At 42.2% G+C, this 19,171-nt stretch overlaps 1 protein-coding gene across 1 annotated transcript in view; it reads right to left on the bottom strand.

The window, feature by feature from the left end:
* The window catches only part of LOC146782759 (extracellular calcium-sensing receptor-like), a 245,218-nt gene that overhangs the window by 86,550 nt on the left and 139,497 nt on the right, over positions 1–19,171 (bottom strand). The window contains exon 3 of the mRNA XM_085637233.1: positions 9,500–10,321. Coding sequence (XP_085493359.1) covers positions 9,500–10,321 — 822 coding nt within the window. The remainder of the gene's footprint in view (positions 1–9,499; positions 10,322–19,171) is intronic.

Raw genomic sequence — 19,171 nt, 5'->3', positions numbered from 1 at the left:
CTGAACTCCTCACAACTAGAAAACTAAATTTCACAGCCAGGCTTACCCCTTTTGTTAACCTAGAGTCTAGAATCACCTGCCAGAAAACAGAAGACTGAATCCTAAACTTCTTCTCTTTTAGTAAGAGCTAAAGACTCACCTGTTCAGACTCCACATTACATTTACCAATCTTACTCAATACTGTTTTTTTCTCTGCCCAATATGAATTGTTGACTGTTGCTGTTGCTAATTGCACAGTGCTCTGCTTACCATGTGCTCCTATCTGTGCTATACAAATATCATTAAAAGGTACATAATTTACTATTCTGGACCAACATTGTACTCCCCAGCAGTTATTGGTAACTTTGTCATGGTTCAAGATCAGAATACCTACATTTATTGACAAATGTCAAGGAAAAATGACAGTGACAGAAGGTCAGTTATAAGAATCTTTAAGGCAACTGTGTACAACAAAACGGTCAAATCCAAGAGAGAAATTCAGAATTGAACAAACACTCTAGACAATGTATTTATTTACTCTACTTTAGATATTTATATAGGCCAAATGTGTCACAGAGAACAGTGGAACTCTACATAATGAGATATATTGGTCACTAGGCCAGCCTTAATTGCTTAGGCGAGGATGAAAATCTGCATATATATACCATCTGGGCAAGAATTATCGAGAAGAGGAAAACATTTACATACAAAATGCCAATGTTTGCTGCTAATAAGTTTGACACCATTCCACAAATCTTAATGAAACTCTATAAAAAATGCTACTTTCTGCCTAGTTTGTGCATGGAAAGATTTGGAGTGATCCATCAAGTGGAGGTTGAGAAAAGAGTGGGTCCCAAAGCATGTTCTCTCCATTCATTTTTCTATAGGACCTTTAAAAATATCCACAGTCCAAACTACTAAAAGGATTGACATCAAATTTATCAGAAAGCTAGCTCTTGGTCCAGAAAGAGTGCTTTTTGTGATTTAGTGTAAATCTTATCAGTAGTTTTTAAGCAGTTTATGCTAAAACAATATTATATTCAACACTGTGGAGGATCTGCAGGGCCATCAGATTTGAAGGATGAGATCTGATTGGGTGCCACCACATCAACAAGGAGGTGGCGGCAGCCATCTTAAGACTTGGGCCTAAGTCCGAAATCTTAGAAAAAAAGTTACAAAAAAACATAAGGGGGCAGAATAGTTATACCCTGACCACCTAGGCCGGGTGCCTTGTGCCAAAATTAATATTTTTTAAAAAAATGTTGCTGCAAATTAAAATAGTGTGTGTTTTAAACCCCCCCAGGGATGTGCCGGGGCCTGAGGGGAGGGGGGTGCATATATAATTCAGGGGGAGAGGGCCCCTGCCCAAGCCTCTAAGAGGCTCAGAGGACCCCATCCCTCAGGGCTGCCATTTGGTTAATGGTCTGGGATGCCCAGGGATGAATTGAAAAAAATGTGGACTCCTGCATGGCCTGAGTAATGGGGCTGTTTTAAAGGAGCTGGCAGGAAAATTGGGGCCCTGGGGCTCCCCCTCTGCTCCCAACAAGAAAAATGGTCTGGGATAGAACAGGTGGGGGTGGGGATGGGAAACCTAAAAAAAATAATAAATACACAAAAAGTGAATAATAAATTCCCGGGGATAAAAAAATACTGGCTCCTGCATGGCCTGAGGAATGGGGCTGCTTGCGAGAAGCATGCAGGGCCATAAGGACCCTGGAGCTTTCCTGCTGCTCCCAACAAGAATAATGGTCTGGGTTGGCCTAGGTGGGCACAGTGGCATCCCTTAAATAAAATAAATATGGGCTCCTATGCAATCCGAGAAATGGGGCTGCTTTCAGAGAAGCAGAGGGGCCACAGGGCCCTAAGGCTCCCCTTGCAGGCCCCTATCAAATATAAAGCAGCGGGTGTCCGGGATGCGGCTGGGACAACAAGAAAAAGGTGGGGCTTCAAGAAGCACTCCATAATGCCCTGCAAATGCTATTTACATAATTTGTGGTTTTGGTGATGTCCCTAAAAGGGGCAGTGGCACAAGTAAAAACAAATTCATGTTGTGGGGGGGCTGTAGGCCTCCTAGCAACATTAGAAAAAAACAGTAACTCTCCTGGGTCATTGAAAGGATGACCTCAAGAGAACTTACCATATTTTTTAGGTTGAGCCTGAGGCAGTGTGCCTGCCCTGCTCTGGCGATCTGCTGTAGTAGAGTATGCTAGAGAAGCCACGCCCACTCTCCACCCATATTTGTTATTGGCTTCTGTGTTTGTCCTTCATAAATGCAGGCTTCCAATTCAGTAATCGGTTAATTAGTCACTCGTTAGTACCGCGTTTTCTTCATTTCTAAACTCCCATGGCTACTGGCCCGTTTACTTCGGTTGTTACACTATACGTGTTATTTAGTTTTATAAGCACTATTTTCTCTTACTGCAGGCAGGACGTGCTTTTCAACCATTCGGGACAATGTATTTATTTAACATGGCCCCTGCTTCACTCGCAGCCACACACGTACCGGGCGCTGCGTATTTTTCACCATTGCTGCTCTATCTAAAAATACTCACATTTAAATCAGTGTGGCACCGATTTTACAAGCGCTGCTCTTTAATTTTATTTGCAGCTTCAAAGCACCGCGCTATAATTTTATTTGCGGGCGCTACGCTTTTTTCACCATGGCTCGCCGAGCTTCATTTTAAAAAAATGCTCAAATTTTAATTGCGGCGCTTTAAAGTTATTTGTAGCTTCAAAGCTGGATCTGCTCCCGCTCCAGCCACCAAATACAGGCTGGCCATTTGACGCACCTCCCACATCTTCATCAGCGGCAAAAGCCTCTTCCAGCTATAGTGATCAGCTGCTGAGCCGGGCTCCGTCCTGCCGCCTCCCCTCCTCCCCTGCAGCAGCTGATCAGCAGCCCACAACACCAAAACGAGTTGTGTGGTTACCAGGAACCCGATGCATCAGTCACTGCTTTTGTAAAATATCTTTAAAATATTAACTTACTTACTGAGTGACATAGTCCCTTATTTGAAATAGGGGACTTAACTTCCCCTCTTCCTGTTTTTCTTTGTGCCAGAATAGACTATGTCACTCGGTAAGTAATATTTTTAGCATGCTGCATTTGAGTTTTCAGCACAGGCTGTTTGCATATTCACGCAGTGCTATAAATGGTTTTAGTGGTTGTGTGGTGTTTGTCATGGTCACCGGCTTCTGCCAAAGGGTACCTGACCCTCCTTCCCGAGGGTTTCTGCGAAGTAGTGTCACCCCAAACAATGGCAGTTTTCTGCTCCATCCAGGACGACCAACAGCCTTCACACACCGTGCTGCTCTCAGTTATTTCCGATGCACTGTGACCTTTAAGAATCACAACATCGCTCAGTTGCTCCGCAGACACCTCAGTGCTTTCAGAAGCAATGACTTGTGGAAAGCAGGTCATTTGTTTCGGCCGCAGGAGACCAACAAGCAGGGCCGGACTGGGAACCAAAACCGGCCCTGGCAAAGTGCTCGGCCACCCTGCCCCCCCTCCTCCCCCGGGGGGGGTGGGGGTGGGGGATTGGGGGTGCCGCCAAGCTCTTTGCCAGGGCCAGTTTTCGGACGATTTTGTTACCGGGCCGATTTTGCAGCTATGCTGCAAAAACGGCCCTGTAACAAAAACGGCCCCCAGGGGCCCAAAACCGGCCCCCACCCGTGCGGCGCACCGGGGGATTGCCTGGTGCCTGCTACGGCCAGTCTGGCCCTGCCAACAAGCCAGACCTCCGTGGCAGTCAGTTAAATATTTTGTGGTTAACCTCCGCCCTTAAACTAGGAGGATTAAGCAGTGCCATGGTCTGGGCATCAGTTGCGCACCACCGACCGAAGGTGGGATTCTGATGCCCGCCTGAGTGCACTCACAGGTGGGGGAGGGGCCAAGGTGCCACAGCCCGAGCTCACCACTGCAAAACAAGAGATTTATTTGCGACGGTGGATTTGAGGCAAATCTGTGAATGGCATGCTAGCAGTGCTGCTCCAACAAGGGGCGTAGCTAGCAATAGTAAAGCAGGTGCAGTTTTTAATGTTGTGTAACAGAAATATCGTAATGCCGGAATATCGTTGACAAAAATATCTATTTTTAAGGCAAAGAATATCATTTTCAAGAATACCATTCTTGTTAATATCGTTTACAATAATATTGTTGGACAAAAATATTGTTTTTTTAGTTATGTTTCTGTGATTTAAAAAAATATTGTAATTGTATAAGTTATATAATGTTTGTATATCTGTTGGTAATGTTTTTAATACAGTTTGTTATTTTAAGTTATTTATAATGTTAAATACATTTTTTATATTAATTGATAGCTTTGTGGTGGGTTGTGAGATTTATAGGGGTACGGGGTGGGAAGTATAATTAATTAATATTTCTGTTGAAATAATATTTATTGTTTAATTTATAATTATGTAAATTGTGGAATTTATTTTTTTAAGTTAGGTTTTAAGTGCAGGTTATTGGGTTTTTGGGGTATATTGTGGACAGTTAATTAAGTAATAATTTAATATTTATAAATCATTAATTATTTCATTAATAATTAATTATATAAATTGTGCAAACATTATTATTTCAAGTAATGCTTTAGGTGCACTTTTGTTAAGTTCTTATGGGTATGGGGAAAGTTAATTAAGCAATAATTGATTCATTAATAATTCATTATTAATTAATTAATTGATAACTAATCATGGACATTGTGTAAATATAATTTTTCCAAGTTTTGTTTAAGTTGCGGGTTCTTTTGTTTGTGGGGTGTTGGGCGTGAAGGTAATAAACTAATCATTTCTTAACAAATAATTAATTATGAATTATTTAATTGATAATATATAAATTGTGTACTTATTACATTTTTTAAGTTTTATTTTATGTGCGGGCTGTTTGGGGGTTTAGGGTCAGAAGTTAATTAAGTAAATATTAAATGTTAATAAACGAATAATTGTAATTAAAATGTTATAAATTAGGTGTGTGTTGTGTTTTTAGGGGGATAAGGTGGGATTTAAGAAATAATGAATTAACAATTAATTGTTCATTTATTATTAATTATTTTATTTATTAATTAATGTGTTAATTTTGTTATAATTTTGTGATTTAATTATATTTAAAATTTGGGCTGCTAAGTTTGTGGGAGTATAGTGTGGTAAGTTAAGTAGATAATCAATTAATGACATTTTTATTTTATATTAATAAAAATGTATAATTATTTACATTGTTTAGATGTTTTTCAAATGTATATTTATATGTATATATATTTTTATAGTAAAAGTATTTATTTTTGTTCAATTAATACATGTTTTAAAATATGGTATGTGTTTCAAGTGAAGTACTTTCCCTACTACTACATAGACTGGAGTAGGAATAGTCACTTTTACATCTTTTCAATCCAACGCTTTCTCTACTGTCGCATTGTTGCACTGACTGGAGTGGGAATAGTAAATGTTATCCCTCCTGAGTCCAACACTTTCCCTTCTGTTGCATGGACTGAGTGGGAATAGTACATTTTACTCCTCTGCATTCCAACACTTTCCCTACTGTTGCATATATTGGAGTTGGAATAGTGAATTTTACCCTTCCTGAGTCAAATGCTCCCTACTGTTGCAATGACTGGATTGGGATAGGTAAAGTTTACCCCTCCTGAGTCCAACGCTTCCCTACTGTTGCACCAAATGACTGGGAATAGTGAATTTTACCCCTCTTGAGTCCAACGCTTTCCCCAGTGTTGCACCAACTGGAGTGGGAATAGTAAATGTTACCCCTACTGAGTCAAACGATTGCCCTACTGTTGCGGAGACTGGAGTGGGAATTATGAATTTTACCCCTTTACAGTTCATTTTAGTTTTAATTGAGATGTGTCAACATAGACATACAAATATATATGTGTGTATTAATATATATATTCATATATATCCTTAAACATTATTTAACATTTTAATATCAATATATATATATATATATATATATATATATATATATATATATATATATATATATATATATATATACATATTACCTACTGGCGGTCGCCAGTAGGTAGTTATAGTTAGGACCACGTTTCCATAGGAAAACCTCAACATTCTATTTTGAATAACTTTGGCGCCGGTCGACGAATCCTCGCGAATTTCTCAAAATAGGTGGGGCGCTACGCTCCGCTCCTACCCTGAAAGTCTCGGGGGGATCCGTCAAGCGGGGGCTGAGATAAAAGGGGGGTCCCAAAACGCATTTTTCCCATGCATTTTTCAATAGGACCTTTAGAACGAGCTACAGCCCGAACGGCTGAACAGAATTACTCAAAATTTGGCAGAGAGGTAGTCCCTAGGTCAAGGAAGTGCCTTTTGTAGGTTTGGTGTAAATCTGTTCAGTAGATTCTGAGAAAATAGCCTTTAAATCAATATATATATCTGAGCCCGCTTACGGTACGCTTACCGTACGCTTACGGTAAGCGTACGGTGGCGTGCGCGAGCGCGATTCTGATTGGCTCTTAGATCTTAGTAAACATTCGAATCGGCCGAAACCAGGAAGGGGCGGCCGCCATTTTGTGTATTTCACTCTGAAAAAAAAGAGTGAAAACAAGGAAAGGGGGCAATGAGGAGAGTTACAGACCCCCTTACATTTGTGAGGGGGTCAAAGAAGGACTATAAAGTACAAAGAAAACATTTATTGATTTTAAAAAAAATCACGGGGTACGCGTACGGTAAGCTTACGGTAAGCGTACGGTAGAAAAAAAAAAAAAAAAATGAAAATCAGATTTAAGTGTTTAGATATTAGGGGGCTCTAAAAAGAGCCGTTGTGTTTATGAAATGATTTTTTAGTGGTACCTACAAGTAAGTACCGATGCAGAGTCTAAGGTTCAAGAGGAAGACTCTGTTCCCTTCATCATTGAAGTGCACACCATCTCCTCTATAAATGTCTTGCATGTCATAACGCAAGTTGTTGTGGTAAATGGCACCCATACCATAGTCACGGAGGAAAGCAGAAACAGATTTGTTGACGTGCTTTCTTGCTTTGTCATCGCACCGCGTGCCCACCGTGCGTGCACGGCACTAACTGCGTAAAGTGGGCACGCGGTGCGCGAAGCGCACCGCGTGCTCACTGTGCGCGCACGGTGCGCGAAGCGCACCGTGCGCGCACGGAACGAACTGCGTTAAGTGGGCGCGCACGCCACGAATGGCGTAAAGTAACTTAGCATTTAAAAAACCGTACAAATTCACTGAAAAAACCATAGGTTTCACACACGTTATAGTTAGGAATTAGCATTTAATAAACCTTGCAAATTCACTGAAAAAACCATAGGTTTCACACATGTTATAGTTAGCGGAAATTTTACTGATAAAAAACCAATGAAATTCCCCCGTTATAGTTAGTGCAGGCAACTATAACTCACGCGACCGCAATCTTCTGCTGATGACATATGTGTCTTTATGAAAAAAAAATATTTGTAATATATGTATAGCTAAAAATGTATGGAAGAAGACATGGGCAAATAAGTGTCTAAATACAGTATTAGCATCAGCAGAGGATTGCGGTCGCGTGAGTTATAGTTGCCTGCACTAACTATAACGGGGGAATTTCATTGGTTTTTTATCAGTAAAATTTCCGCTAACTATAACATGTGTGAAACCTGTGGTTTTTTCAGTGAATATATATATAAATATATATATATACATATTGATATTTTTGTATGCATTTTTCCGATATTAGTGTATAAAAAATGTTTCCAATATTTTTGTTCTTACCATTATATGTATAGAGAAAATGATAGTTTATGTAATCTATTGTTTTTGACACGATAATTTGGTAGCACAATATTTATGGTTTTGATATTCTGTCACTAAACCGTCACCCCTCTCTCCCTCACAATCTTAACTGATATACTGTGAGTAACCTCCCGCCATTAGCATTGAACTGCCCGGAGTGCTCCTTCTCCTCTATGAATATGAGGCAACTCCCCCTATACTCCAGGTGCCAGTTGTCCCGAATGCCTGACCCTCCTGGCATCACACATGTAAGTAACACAGCACCAGGTAGGGCTTTTAAGGCTCTGTTGGGCAGATCATTGTCATTTAAACCATTGCAACAATCCAGCCGGGGCAAAGCCTAGTGTTGCCTTGCTATATCCAGGCCTGGCAGGAGGGCGCCTAAATGGGATAAGAGACCCTTAAAAAATGGCACATTTCTGCTTTCTGCCCCGAAATAAGGCTGCAGGGACTGACCAAAGGACAGACAGCTTTAGTCCTCTGTATAGTGAAGAGGTGTCTTTCAGTTAACACTTTGTCTTTCTCGAATTTGAAAGACAGACTGCTTCATCTCTCCAATCATCGCTTCAATCATTTAAGAGCTGTGGAGAGGTTTTAACGTGGCATATTTTGAGTTGTCTGAGAAGGCAAACTAGTTTCTACAGACAACAAAGAAATTGAATAGTCTTTAGAGGAGGCAGCTTCAATAAGAGATTCTGAGAATGCCCAATGCATTGTAATGGACTGTTGGTTTAGGTGAATAATTATGGTGAAAATGGACATGAGCGTAGCGTGCACAAATGTTTTGTTGTTGATCACCCTCAGAAGCATGACAACTGAAGTAGGCCCAGCAGAAATTCAGTCATGCATTCTATGCATCACATGCTCATCTCGACAGTGGATGCATTACCCACTGAGCTATTTTAAAATACCTGTATCTTGGACTTCTAGATTACACCTGGATTTCTGCAGCAAATGACCAATTGGAGATTCTTCTTGAAATTAAATCTTTGACCCTGAGCTATGTTACTAGTATTTCAAAGAGAGGCATGTTAGATACAGAACATTGTCTTATGTTAGCAGTACAGTGAGTTAACATATATAGTGTGGAACTCTATGGACAATGGAAACGTTTAAGGTTCACTAGGACCACGAGAGAGGCCGAGAGAGAGCTAGGCAGACGTAGGTGCTGGAAAGAGAAGGAATGGGGTGGTGGTCGAGAATACTACATAGTAATAGTGGTGAGCGAGGGATCCATGGCTACTGAATCAGTCCTCCAGTAATGACATTCCGCACCAGTCGGAAGCTAGGGACAGAGAGTATGTTGATTGAAAGGAGGTGTGATTGACAAGTCCCCTGTGACAGACCAAATTATCGATCCTGTCTAACAAAATGAAATGGAAAGTTCAAATCAGGCTAGTGGCGTGCAGAGGAAGCTACTTAAAACTTTGCGAGACAAAAGGTGTGATTCGCAAATGTGAGCCCTTTTGTGGTTCTGCACTGGTGTTTATTTGATCCTAATACAACCCTGGCTGTCTTGTTGTCCAGTCATGGGGAAGGGGTACATTTTCATTGCTTGTGTTTGGGCCCATGTCCCCGTTGCTAGACCACGCTATTTGATGTTGCAAAGGGTACAAGGACTATGGTCATCGTGGAAAATGTCCAAAGGGTCCGTCAGTGATTGCCAATATGTGCATGCACTTTTAGGTTACATCTGCTTGCCCCTTTCATCTTATCTTTCATTTGGTTGTTATTTGGAATAATTGGCAGCAAAGTAACTTACCTGCCATGGCCGGAACGCTAAGATATTTGCACAGGTGCCTTGAAGGAAAGGCCCGCCACCTTCCAAGCAGTTCCTTAGATCCTGTAAAGCCAGAGCTGTGGCATAAACTGCTTTGTAGATAGTGTAAGTAAGTCTAAAGTCAAGGATGCTGTTGAGGGGAAGGCTGTCCAGTCTCTCAGCCCCAGTGCAGTTCTTGATTTCGTTGGCCCTGGTCAGGAGATGTTCCCTGTCCCACCACTGACAGCTAAAGGCTTCTTCCCAGAACCTTCTCACAAACGGATCCCCAGGAGTTGCTGCAGGGCGGATGCTGGTGAAATACTCTTGAAAGCCCACCATCTCTCCACTGTGGATTGCAAACCCAATGGTGCCTGGTAGGATGCCAGAATATTTCTCAAAAGGAGCAAGAACAGAGGTTGACCAGGCTTCACTGGCAATCCAGATCTTCCCGGTAATATTCTGCCTTATCATCTCATTCAAGACAGGAATCAGGTAAGCAATAGAAGAAAAGATGACAATGGCATTGGCGTTCGAGTTTTTGATAACCGGGGCAATATGAAAAGCATTCTTGTCTGCTCGGCTTATGAGGATGTTCTCAGTGAAGGCCACACAAGCCCCAGCCTTGATTAGCTCTTGCTGTACTATTTGACTGCCTACTTGTCCATATTCATCGTCCGAGGCCAAAATTCCAACCCATGTCCATCCGAAGTGTATCACCAACTGGGCCAGCCCAAGAGATTGGAAGTCATCACTGGGAATAGTGCGGAAAAAGGAAGGGAACTGGATCCGGTCGCTCAGCAGTGGGCTTGATGAAGCATAACTGATCTTTTGCAAAATAAAAACAGACACTTGTTACCATATGGCAATTTCAATTAAAAGTATTTTCAAATGGTGATCTGCATTCGATATTCTCCAAATGGTTTTTTGTATCTTTAGTTTGCTGTTGGCTTTTTATACACAATGTTTTGTTAAGTGTATACCACTATGATAAAATAAACAAACTTCAATAGCTTCTAAAGTCTATCATTGACTGAATTAGCAAATCACACAGGTAAATTCATTTAAATCGCTCTTTAGATTGTACAGCAATTGAGAGAGAAAAGCCCAGAGAGTTCACTTCCTGCTTATCAGGGCCTCTGATTGTTTTCCATACTCTGGACTTCCATACTTTGCATGGCATAATGGGCAGAGTATTCCAGTAAAGGCAACCCACCATAAATAGGGTTGTTCTATCACCACTTCCTACCTGCTCAATATAGATGGGTATATTTATGTGCTTATTTAATATGATGTATGTAGGATTTATTTTTATTTACGTTGAATTGTATTATGTTTGCGTGCTATTAATAGATTGATTTTAATGCACCGCATATAATGGATAAAACGTGATCTATTTAAGATGTTTGATATATTTGGAATATCTTTCTTCTCATGTATTACAGTAATGATATAGACAAATTATTAAAATATGAATTAATTATGGATGGAAAAGGTGGGACGAGGGGTGGAAATGCATTGCATGAGGGAGAGAGCAACACGGGTGGGAGGAGAAGCACGCATAGAAAGAAGAACACAGTGTGGTGCGGGGACAGAAGACAGCAGAGACAGAAAGAAGCACATGAGAGAAAAAGAAGCACATGGAAGGGACAGCAACACATGGAGCATGGAGAATCACATTAGGGTGAGAACATGGAGTGTGAGGAGGTTAGCTGGAGAAGTACATGAGAGAGAAACACAAAGTGAGGGGTTGGATATGTATGGTGCGCAAACAGGTGAGAGGGTGAGAGGGCTGGAAAGCATAGGTACTCTGTTGGAGTGTTTACCAAAAAACAAAGTTGAAACAGAGCAGTGAAAGAACAGAAATCAACCACTCAGAAAGATGGTAAAGAGGCTATATTCAACAGGAAGAACTAGCATAAGCTGGACAAGCTGGGACAATGAAATCAATTCAATAAGAAGCCAGCGAATGAAAGTGAAAATAAAGGCAACTGAGGGTAAACAATGAATGGGCTGTAAGCCCCTGTCATTTCTTGGTAAGACCAGAATACGTTTTTTGTAACCAGACAGCTTCGGCTGTCTTGTAGGCTGAAGCCAAAAAGGGAAAAAGGGAAAGAAAATCATACTGTCCACTTCTGCATGCATCACAATGCATTTGCATGCATATATGGCCATCTTGGAATGCTTTTTTTTTTCTTTATGCGCAAAACCATAACAAGACAGCCACCATTGGACCATCAAACATGTGTATTGATGGACGGTCATCTTTGAATGTTTTTTCTCATAAATAAAAAGGATTCAGAGATGGCCCCCTATACCTGCTCATGCATATTGAAGCACCAGCGATTATTTTGCCATTATTATTCAAAGTTGCATTTCCTATTCCCAGATATTTTTCAGCCATTTGTGAATGATAAGATTAAAATAAAGTATACACAGGCCACGAAAATATATAAAGGAGTGGCCCAGGAGCAGAGAGCAACTGCTGTGCCCTCACAAAAATAATTTAAAAGAAAAATAATTTTAAAAAGTAAAGTGGAGGAATGGAAAGGGAAGGGCTGAGAAGGGATGGAAAAGCAATGGATGATTGAGCAGAAAGGAGCTCGGTGGTGTGGGGGTGCTGGACCCTAACAAAAGCAGGTGTGCAAAATAACGAATAAAAAGCCAATGACACAGGTGACAGAAATGGTGTGGGAGCAATAAAGCAACAGAGAAGTCAGGATAGACTATTGAGGGTGGCTGTAAGTAGATGGGGAAGAGAATAAGGAAAGCTATTCACTACTACTAAGGGCCCGATTGCGATGTCGGACAGACCAGAGTCTAGCCGACATCGCTCTGGAAATGGAACCGAAAGACCTCCTGTCATCGGTTCCAACCCAGCTATTAGGATGTGACCGAACCCTGTTCGGTTGCAATCCTATACTTTGCTATGGGAGCATACTTTCCGAACAGAATGCATGCTCTCATAGCAAAGAGCAGGGGTGAAGTTCATCCCAGCACCCCGTGGCAGGCACCTCAAGGTGCCTGCCACCGGATGCAGGGATCAACAGGAGGGCACCATAGGTGCCCCCTAGGCTGTGCCCCTTAGCCATGTCAGAAAGGTTGGCACAGAAAGGTAGTGGGAAACTGCCATCGTAATCCCTCGGCCGGAAAGAGCCGGCCAAGGGATTGCTGAAGGCCTTCTGAATGGCGGACGGGCTCTCTGAGCCTGTCGTAAGCCATTTGGAATTCCTGTTTGGAATAATTTCCGACCGACTCCATCAAAATGGGTCAGCCGGAAATTATTCCAAACAGGAGATTAAGATGTGGTGAGAATGGCTCCGACTGACGGTCGGAGCAAGTTCTTACTGCATTGTAATCAGGCCCTAAGTGTGTGAAGTCCATAAATAACACCACGTTTACGTCCCGGTGAGGTTGATGTAGTTTATTCAGTACCGCATTAGCAGAGACCCCATCCACAATGAAGTCCCAGGGCAACTGTCCAAGCAAATGACCAACAATCCAAACAGTAGCATTCCACATTGGCAACCACCCCACCTTCCAGATCTCTACATCGTAGCTTGGATACAGAACACCACAAAGTGCTAAATGACAAATGAAAAAATAGCTTCCTGATGTCAGCAGGGGAAGGATACAACTCATCCAATCAAAGCAATGATGTGGAAGCTGTGGTGCAGTGATAGGACTAACGAAAAATAGGGAGGAAAGCCATCAAATTAGAAGTATGGGACTGAGATAGACAATAAATCCAGCACAACCTAAGCACAGGGCTGATCAAAAGCGTATTATATGTATTATTTCATTTTTGACTATAGTTCTGCGGCAACAAGCTTTCCGTAGGTTAGACTTAAACATGTGTACTTGCTTTGTGTGACATATTATATATTTCAATTGCAGAACGCCCAAAGTATATGTTTAGTAAGATGCATGCCAGATAACTATGTTGTGTGTTGAACCACACCTCAGCTACAAAAAAGCTATCTAGCCTTTGATTGCTTAGAATGAGGCATTTGAGCAGCCTTTACATATGACTGGTTTAAGATTTGGTGATTAAGACATGTGTAATGTGTTAAGGGCCACACTTGTCAAGACCTCTATATGTTTATACACGAAAACATCCCATTCATATGTTTGTGAGCTAATTCCCTTTGGGACACTATTAGGAATTACAAGTTGCCTGATGGTTTCTTTAGTGGATGCATTATCATTTTAACTTTTGTTGTCATACATTTACAGTGGATCTTTTACAAACCTCCAACATAAATTTCCTATAACAACCCTAACACAAACTATTCTTATTGTTAAACCAGAAATTCTCTACTGCTTCTTCTAAAACACTCATGAAAATCCACTAGGAATTATGTAAGGATCACAAGGAAAAATAGCAAATTCTAGACATCTGCCTGATTTAAGACTGAGAACAACATATTTGTCCAGCCAGACATTTTACTGCCATTGCACATTTAACTAACACTTTTAATGTTCTCTGCTGCACATTAAGGGGTATAATTACAAGCCCTGTGCTCTGCTTGAATGTCACTTTTTGTGATGTTCCAGTGGCACGAAGGGCTTAGCCATATTTACAAGACCACGTAAAGCCACCATGTGTCGCTTTTCATGGCCTTGTAGATATGGAGTAAGGCAAATCAGCGCAAGTCGCTGTCTTTACTTTACTCGGCAGCAAAGAGGATTACCATGGGTGTTGCTGTGGGTGTTCAAACGCAACACACATGGACTTTGACGCTGCCCCAAATCTACAATATCTCATAAAGCTAGGGCAGCACCAAATCCCTGCGCCTTCCTTATTTTTTCCCCTTTCCACATGTGCTGCATTCTGCAGCACACATAGAAAGAGGAAACGCCTCTTAGAACTGTTTTTATGCAGGAAGGTGACCCTTTCTGCGCAAAAACAATAATGCGAACAATGTGGACACCCTTGCACCATGGTGCAAAGGTGCCTGCGTTGGTGCATGGCTGCTAATTGTGCACCAGTGCTAGCTGAAAGAACAGGAATGCACAGTATCTCATAAATGTTCAATTACTCCTCCCCCTTCTCATAGGATGCTATGCCTAGTTTTTGTTTCGACTGTTCGAGTATGCCCTGCAGTTCCCAACATCTCACATGGATATGAGGAGAGTCAGAGGCAAAGCTTTTTTCCTTGCAGCTCCCAACTCCCGACCTCGGCCATCCCGGCACCCCTCACATGGGGTAACTGCGTGGCGGGCCAAGACTACCAGTAACCACCAGGGCTTTGCAAACCCCCTTCACTCCTGCCCATGTAGGGCCGCAAGCAGGTGTCAAGCAGGAAAGACCGTGGCTGGAAAAAAATGCAGTGGCCGGAAAAACACAGTGGCCAGAAAGGAAGACTGCTGAAGCCCGGCATTGGCTTCACAAGACGAGCAGCAGCAGCGACGAGGCAGGTAAGGCTCAGTCAGTGGTATCTCCCACTTGAGGTGGAAGTGGTTGGCGTCAAGCCGGTGCGGCTATCTCAGCGAGGAACCAGTGATCCCCACAACCTATGCGTGGAATCCAACAGCTGCTCCGCTTCTCTCTGCACCTTAGTCCTCCCAGCGAGCCTGAAAAAAGAGTACTGGGGAGTCTTGTGTCTAGAGTCTGGTGCAGCTTCTAGAAAGCAGCACAAGTGTGATTGAGCATGGAAAGCACTCCTAGCAGGAGCAAGAAAAAGGCACAGAGCAGCAGCAACAGTTTCCAACACAAGCTGCTAAAGTGATTGAGCATTAAAATGCATTCTCAGCAGGAGAAAAACAAAGGCACAGAGCAGCAGTGAGGGAGGGGTGCGGTAAAGGTGACAAACTACACGTGCAACAAGGGTGCAAAGTCTTGAGGTGAGGCTTAGAGTTGCAGATCTCCCACTGGCCGTAGAAGCGGTCGGCATTAGGCCGGTGCAGTTTGCCCTCAGTGGGGGAGCCTGCCCACCACATGTTTCTCCCTCCTCTCCCTTTCCCAAAAAATCCAAAACACAACACCGGACCATCAACACCAACTATCCTTAAATCAGGAAACTGCCATGGCCACTGCACCACCCAAGGCTGGTGGCAAAAGTAGAGTCAGAGTAAGGTACAGAAAGGCAGTAGTGACTCAACGGAAGGCACCAAAACCAGGTGGGATGTGGAGCCAGGGCAGGGGTCACCTAAAACTGCTGCAACCTCTCCCCCAAACCAACCTGACCAAATAAGTACATAAGTACATAAACTGACAGTACAACCCAAAGAATACCCTAAACAGGGGCAATAAAGAAAAGAATGAGATCGGGAAGGATAAGGCAGATGCCTGGGCAGAAGATTTCCAACCAGAAACATTTATGTAAAAAAACAAAAACACACAAACAAACACAAACAAGACAAGTCTGACAAGAGAGGCAAGTGTCATCCAAACTTATATCATCAATTCTAATCATGTTTGGAAAACCAAACACCAGTTCAAAGTTCCACTTCCTAAAAGACCCAGGAGCTGCAATTTACTCAATGCCAGGAAACATGACAGGTCTCTTAACACCCCTGGCCCCACAGAAAGTAAATCCCCAAGTGAAACAACCTCACTCGAAATTCACTGCATCAAACAATACTTTGTGCAAGGGAATCAGGTATGGGACCAAACAGACCAAGGGACCTGACATCCCCCTGATAGAAAAGGGGGATACTGAGGTACCTAACAAAATACTCAACAACTTAATAACAACAAAGCCCCCCTCCGGGGTAAAGCTGAAAGAAACAACGCAGAAGAGGAACAAAAACCAATAGACTCATCAGCAAAACAAACTGATAGTGGGATACTGGAAAACATAGAATAAGATAAAAACCCAATAAGTGTGACTTAATTAAACAGGGCAAAAAACTAACCCTGGGCGTAGTGGGCGTAGTGGGGCTATGTGGAGCATCGCGTAGTGTGGCCAAATCTACGCACACTCGCGCAATCCGCGTAGCCCCACTACGCGCCACCCGCCTCCCGCCCGCCCTTATTTTAAAATAATTTAAAGTATTTTAAAGTTAGAAAATGACTTACCTGAGGTGCGGCATCCCGGGGCTCCCTCTTCCTGGTTCAACCGCAACTTCTTCCTCACAAATGCGCATGCGCGGATGCTCGCGCATTCACATTTCTTACGAGAAGAGGGCGGGAGGCGGGTGGCAGACAGCTCTGCTCCACCACGCCATGTGTGTAGTGCTGCCTGCTACGCCTACTTCGCGTACCACGAAGCAGGCAGCACTACGTACACTCCGTGGGCGGAGCGGAACACTATGCCCACCATTACAAAAAACATACATTCCACGCCAATAACAATACAAAAACTGGAAAAACATCAGGTGTTAAATACAGTTGCTATGTTACAAATGGACAACAGAGAAAAAACTTGACCAAGAACTTTCCCTCTTTCAGGTAATGGGGAACACCTTGAGACAGTGAACAAAAAAACAACCATTCATGAATATGCAACCGAAAGACCGGAAAAACAAAACACCAGCATTATCACAATTTTAATTGAGGACACAGCATCAACAAAGGTTATCACTCAATAATTGGACCATCACTAGCGTACCTGCCGAAATATCGATTGACTCTTGGATGGAGTCTGAGCACTCATATATGGAAAAAACAAACTTAAAGCAAAATGACAGTACTAGAAAAAAGAAAAAACAAAAGAAGACAAAAACACTTAGCAGAAGACATGTGCAGCCAGTCTGGACTCTTCATTTCGCTATTACATACCCTACGAGCCTCAACAAGAGCAATGGTAATGCAATCTGACAAACTAGATCTACAAATAGACTTAATGAATATAGTGGCTAGACACATTTCAGGAATTAACACCAAACCTGAAAAACTCACCAACTTAGTAACAAAGGTACAAGCAACTCACTCCTCAAAACAAGCAATATGTAAATGTGGGCCAATCATGGACAAGTTAAGTTCCCTACCAGACATTTTGGAAGACATAATAAGTATTACAAAAGTACACCTAGTGAACATTTCAATGGCCAACAACTGCCAACCACAAAAGGACAATAAAGACAATGAAAGCCAGTAAAAATAAATTAGACAAACCCTGTGAGGAAGGAAATACAAGGGCATGGAAATCCAACCGATCTTATGTACCCACAGGAGGAGTAATATATGCACTGAAGCAAACACAATTGAACACAGCACATACGAATGATGGGAACACGTTAACAACTGGTGTAAACACACACATACCCAAAAAAGAGAAGACAATCAAGAAGGCAAAAGAAACGTCACAGGAAAGTGAGGAAAGCAATAAGTCAAGTAACAAACCAAAATGGATCAAGAACATATCCCATTTTAAAAAAAAACTCAAAATAATATAGCAGAACTGAGCTCGCTTAATGCCCAGGATGACAGCATAGTAGATGGTGTGAGAACAACCAAGTGAGGCATGGAGGATGCAGATGTATTAGAAAAGTCATGTATAAACAGCCCCATATCACAATCTCTGCCAAAAAGAACATTGGACAGTACAACAACAGCAGGCAATACCATTGATGACTGTAGAGTGGCAATAAAAGAAACAAGACTATAATAAAACAAAAAGGAACCCACCAGTGGAACACAGTCTAGTTAAAAAATGCAACGTCATAACCCACAAAACTGTGCAAACAACTGCCGTGGTTTAGGTAACTGCTTCAGAAGCCAGGAAGATGTAACATCAAGCAACACCTAAGACAACCACACAAACCAGATCAAAATGGGTGGATCAAAAACACACTCAGTACACCTGACCAATAAAACCCCCAACATACAGGGATCTCCCGGGGTGACCAAGAATTGAACAAGATAAAAGATCACGAGGTCCGCCTACACTCCACCCCAGATAAAAGCACGAAAACATACAAAACGCAAACAGATCTATGCCCCAAACAAATCTTAGGGTGGTGATACAAACTCATGAAAAACAAACTTCACCAGAAAGTGTCTAGCGCACTCACCTGATCAGGATAACCCCCCCAAGCAACAAGGACACACAACAAATCTTCTTCACCCCACTATATACCTCACAAGGCCAACATGACATTCCTAAAAGGGGGAAAATATTAAAATTGACTGCCAAAATTCCAGGACTGAAACACATAGAATTCATAGATTTGCCATCAGTGCAATTCCTACCCAACGAGGACTTTAAATAGCCTGAACACACATTAACTACATAACAGATTGAAGACATAGTTCAACTGATATTGAACCAAACACAATATTTTGAAATTTGGGGCATAAAACTAACAAAACAAATGAAGAAATGCTACCCCTAAGCCCTAATGGTAAAAGCTCACCACCAAAAACCACAACCCCCAACAAAGTTACTGGGAAAAACTCAGGTCTACTCGGTCCTGCAGAACACGAGGGGGAAATAGCTCAAACCCAGCTCCAAAGAAGAGCAGCTTTGACATGCAAACTGACTCTAACCAAACACAGTGAAACTGGCTTGCCACTACACTAAGCATGCCCAAGGTAGAATGACCTAGGGAGATCACACCAAGGAAAATGAAGAAAGACGATCTACATCTCTTTCTCATGGAATTTAGCGGGAGCAAAAAAATTGTTAGAGGACTCCACACTTCCCCAAGATTGGGAAGTATATGATATAATAGCATAGCATTCCAAGAGACATGGGTCTTTTATAACTTGCCCTTGGAAGGTTACATTCA

The sequence above is a fragment of the Triturus cristatus genome, chromosome 12, assembly GCF_964204655.1.
Source record: "Triturus cristatus chromosome 12, aTriCri1.1, whole genome shotgun sequence".
NCBI classification, from domain to species: domain Eukaryota; kingdom Metazoa; phylum Chordata; class Amphibia; order Caudata; family Salamandridae; genus Triturus; species Triturus cristatus.
The sequence above is the reverse complement of the archived record's forward strand: the minus strand, read 5'-3'. Positions and strand labels throughout refer to the sequence as shown.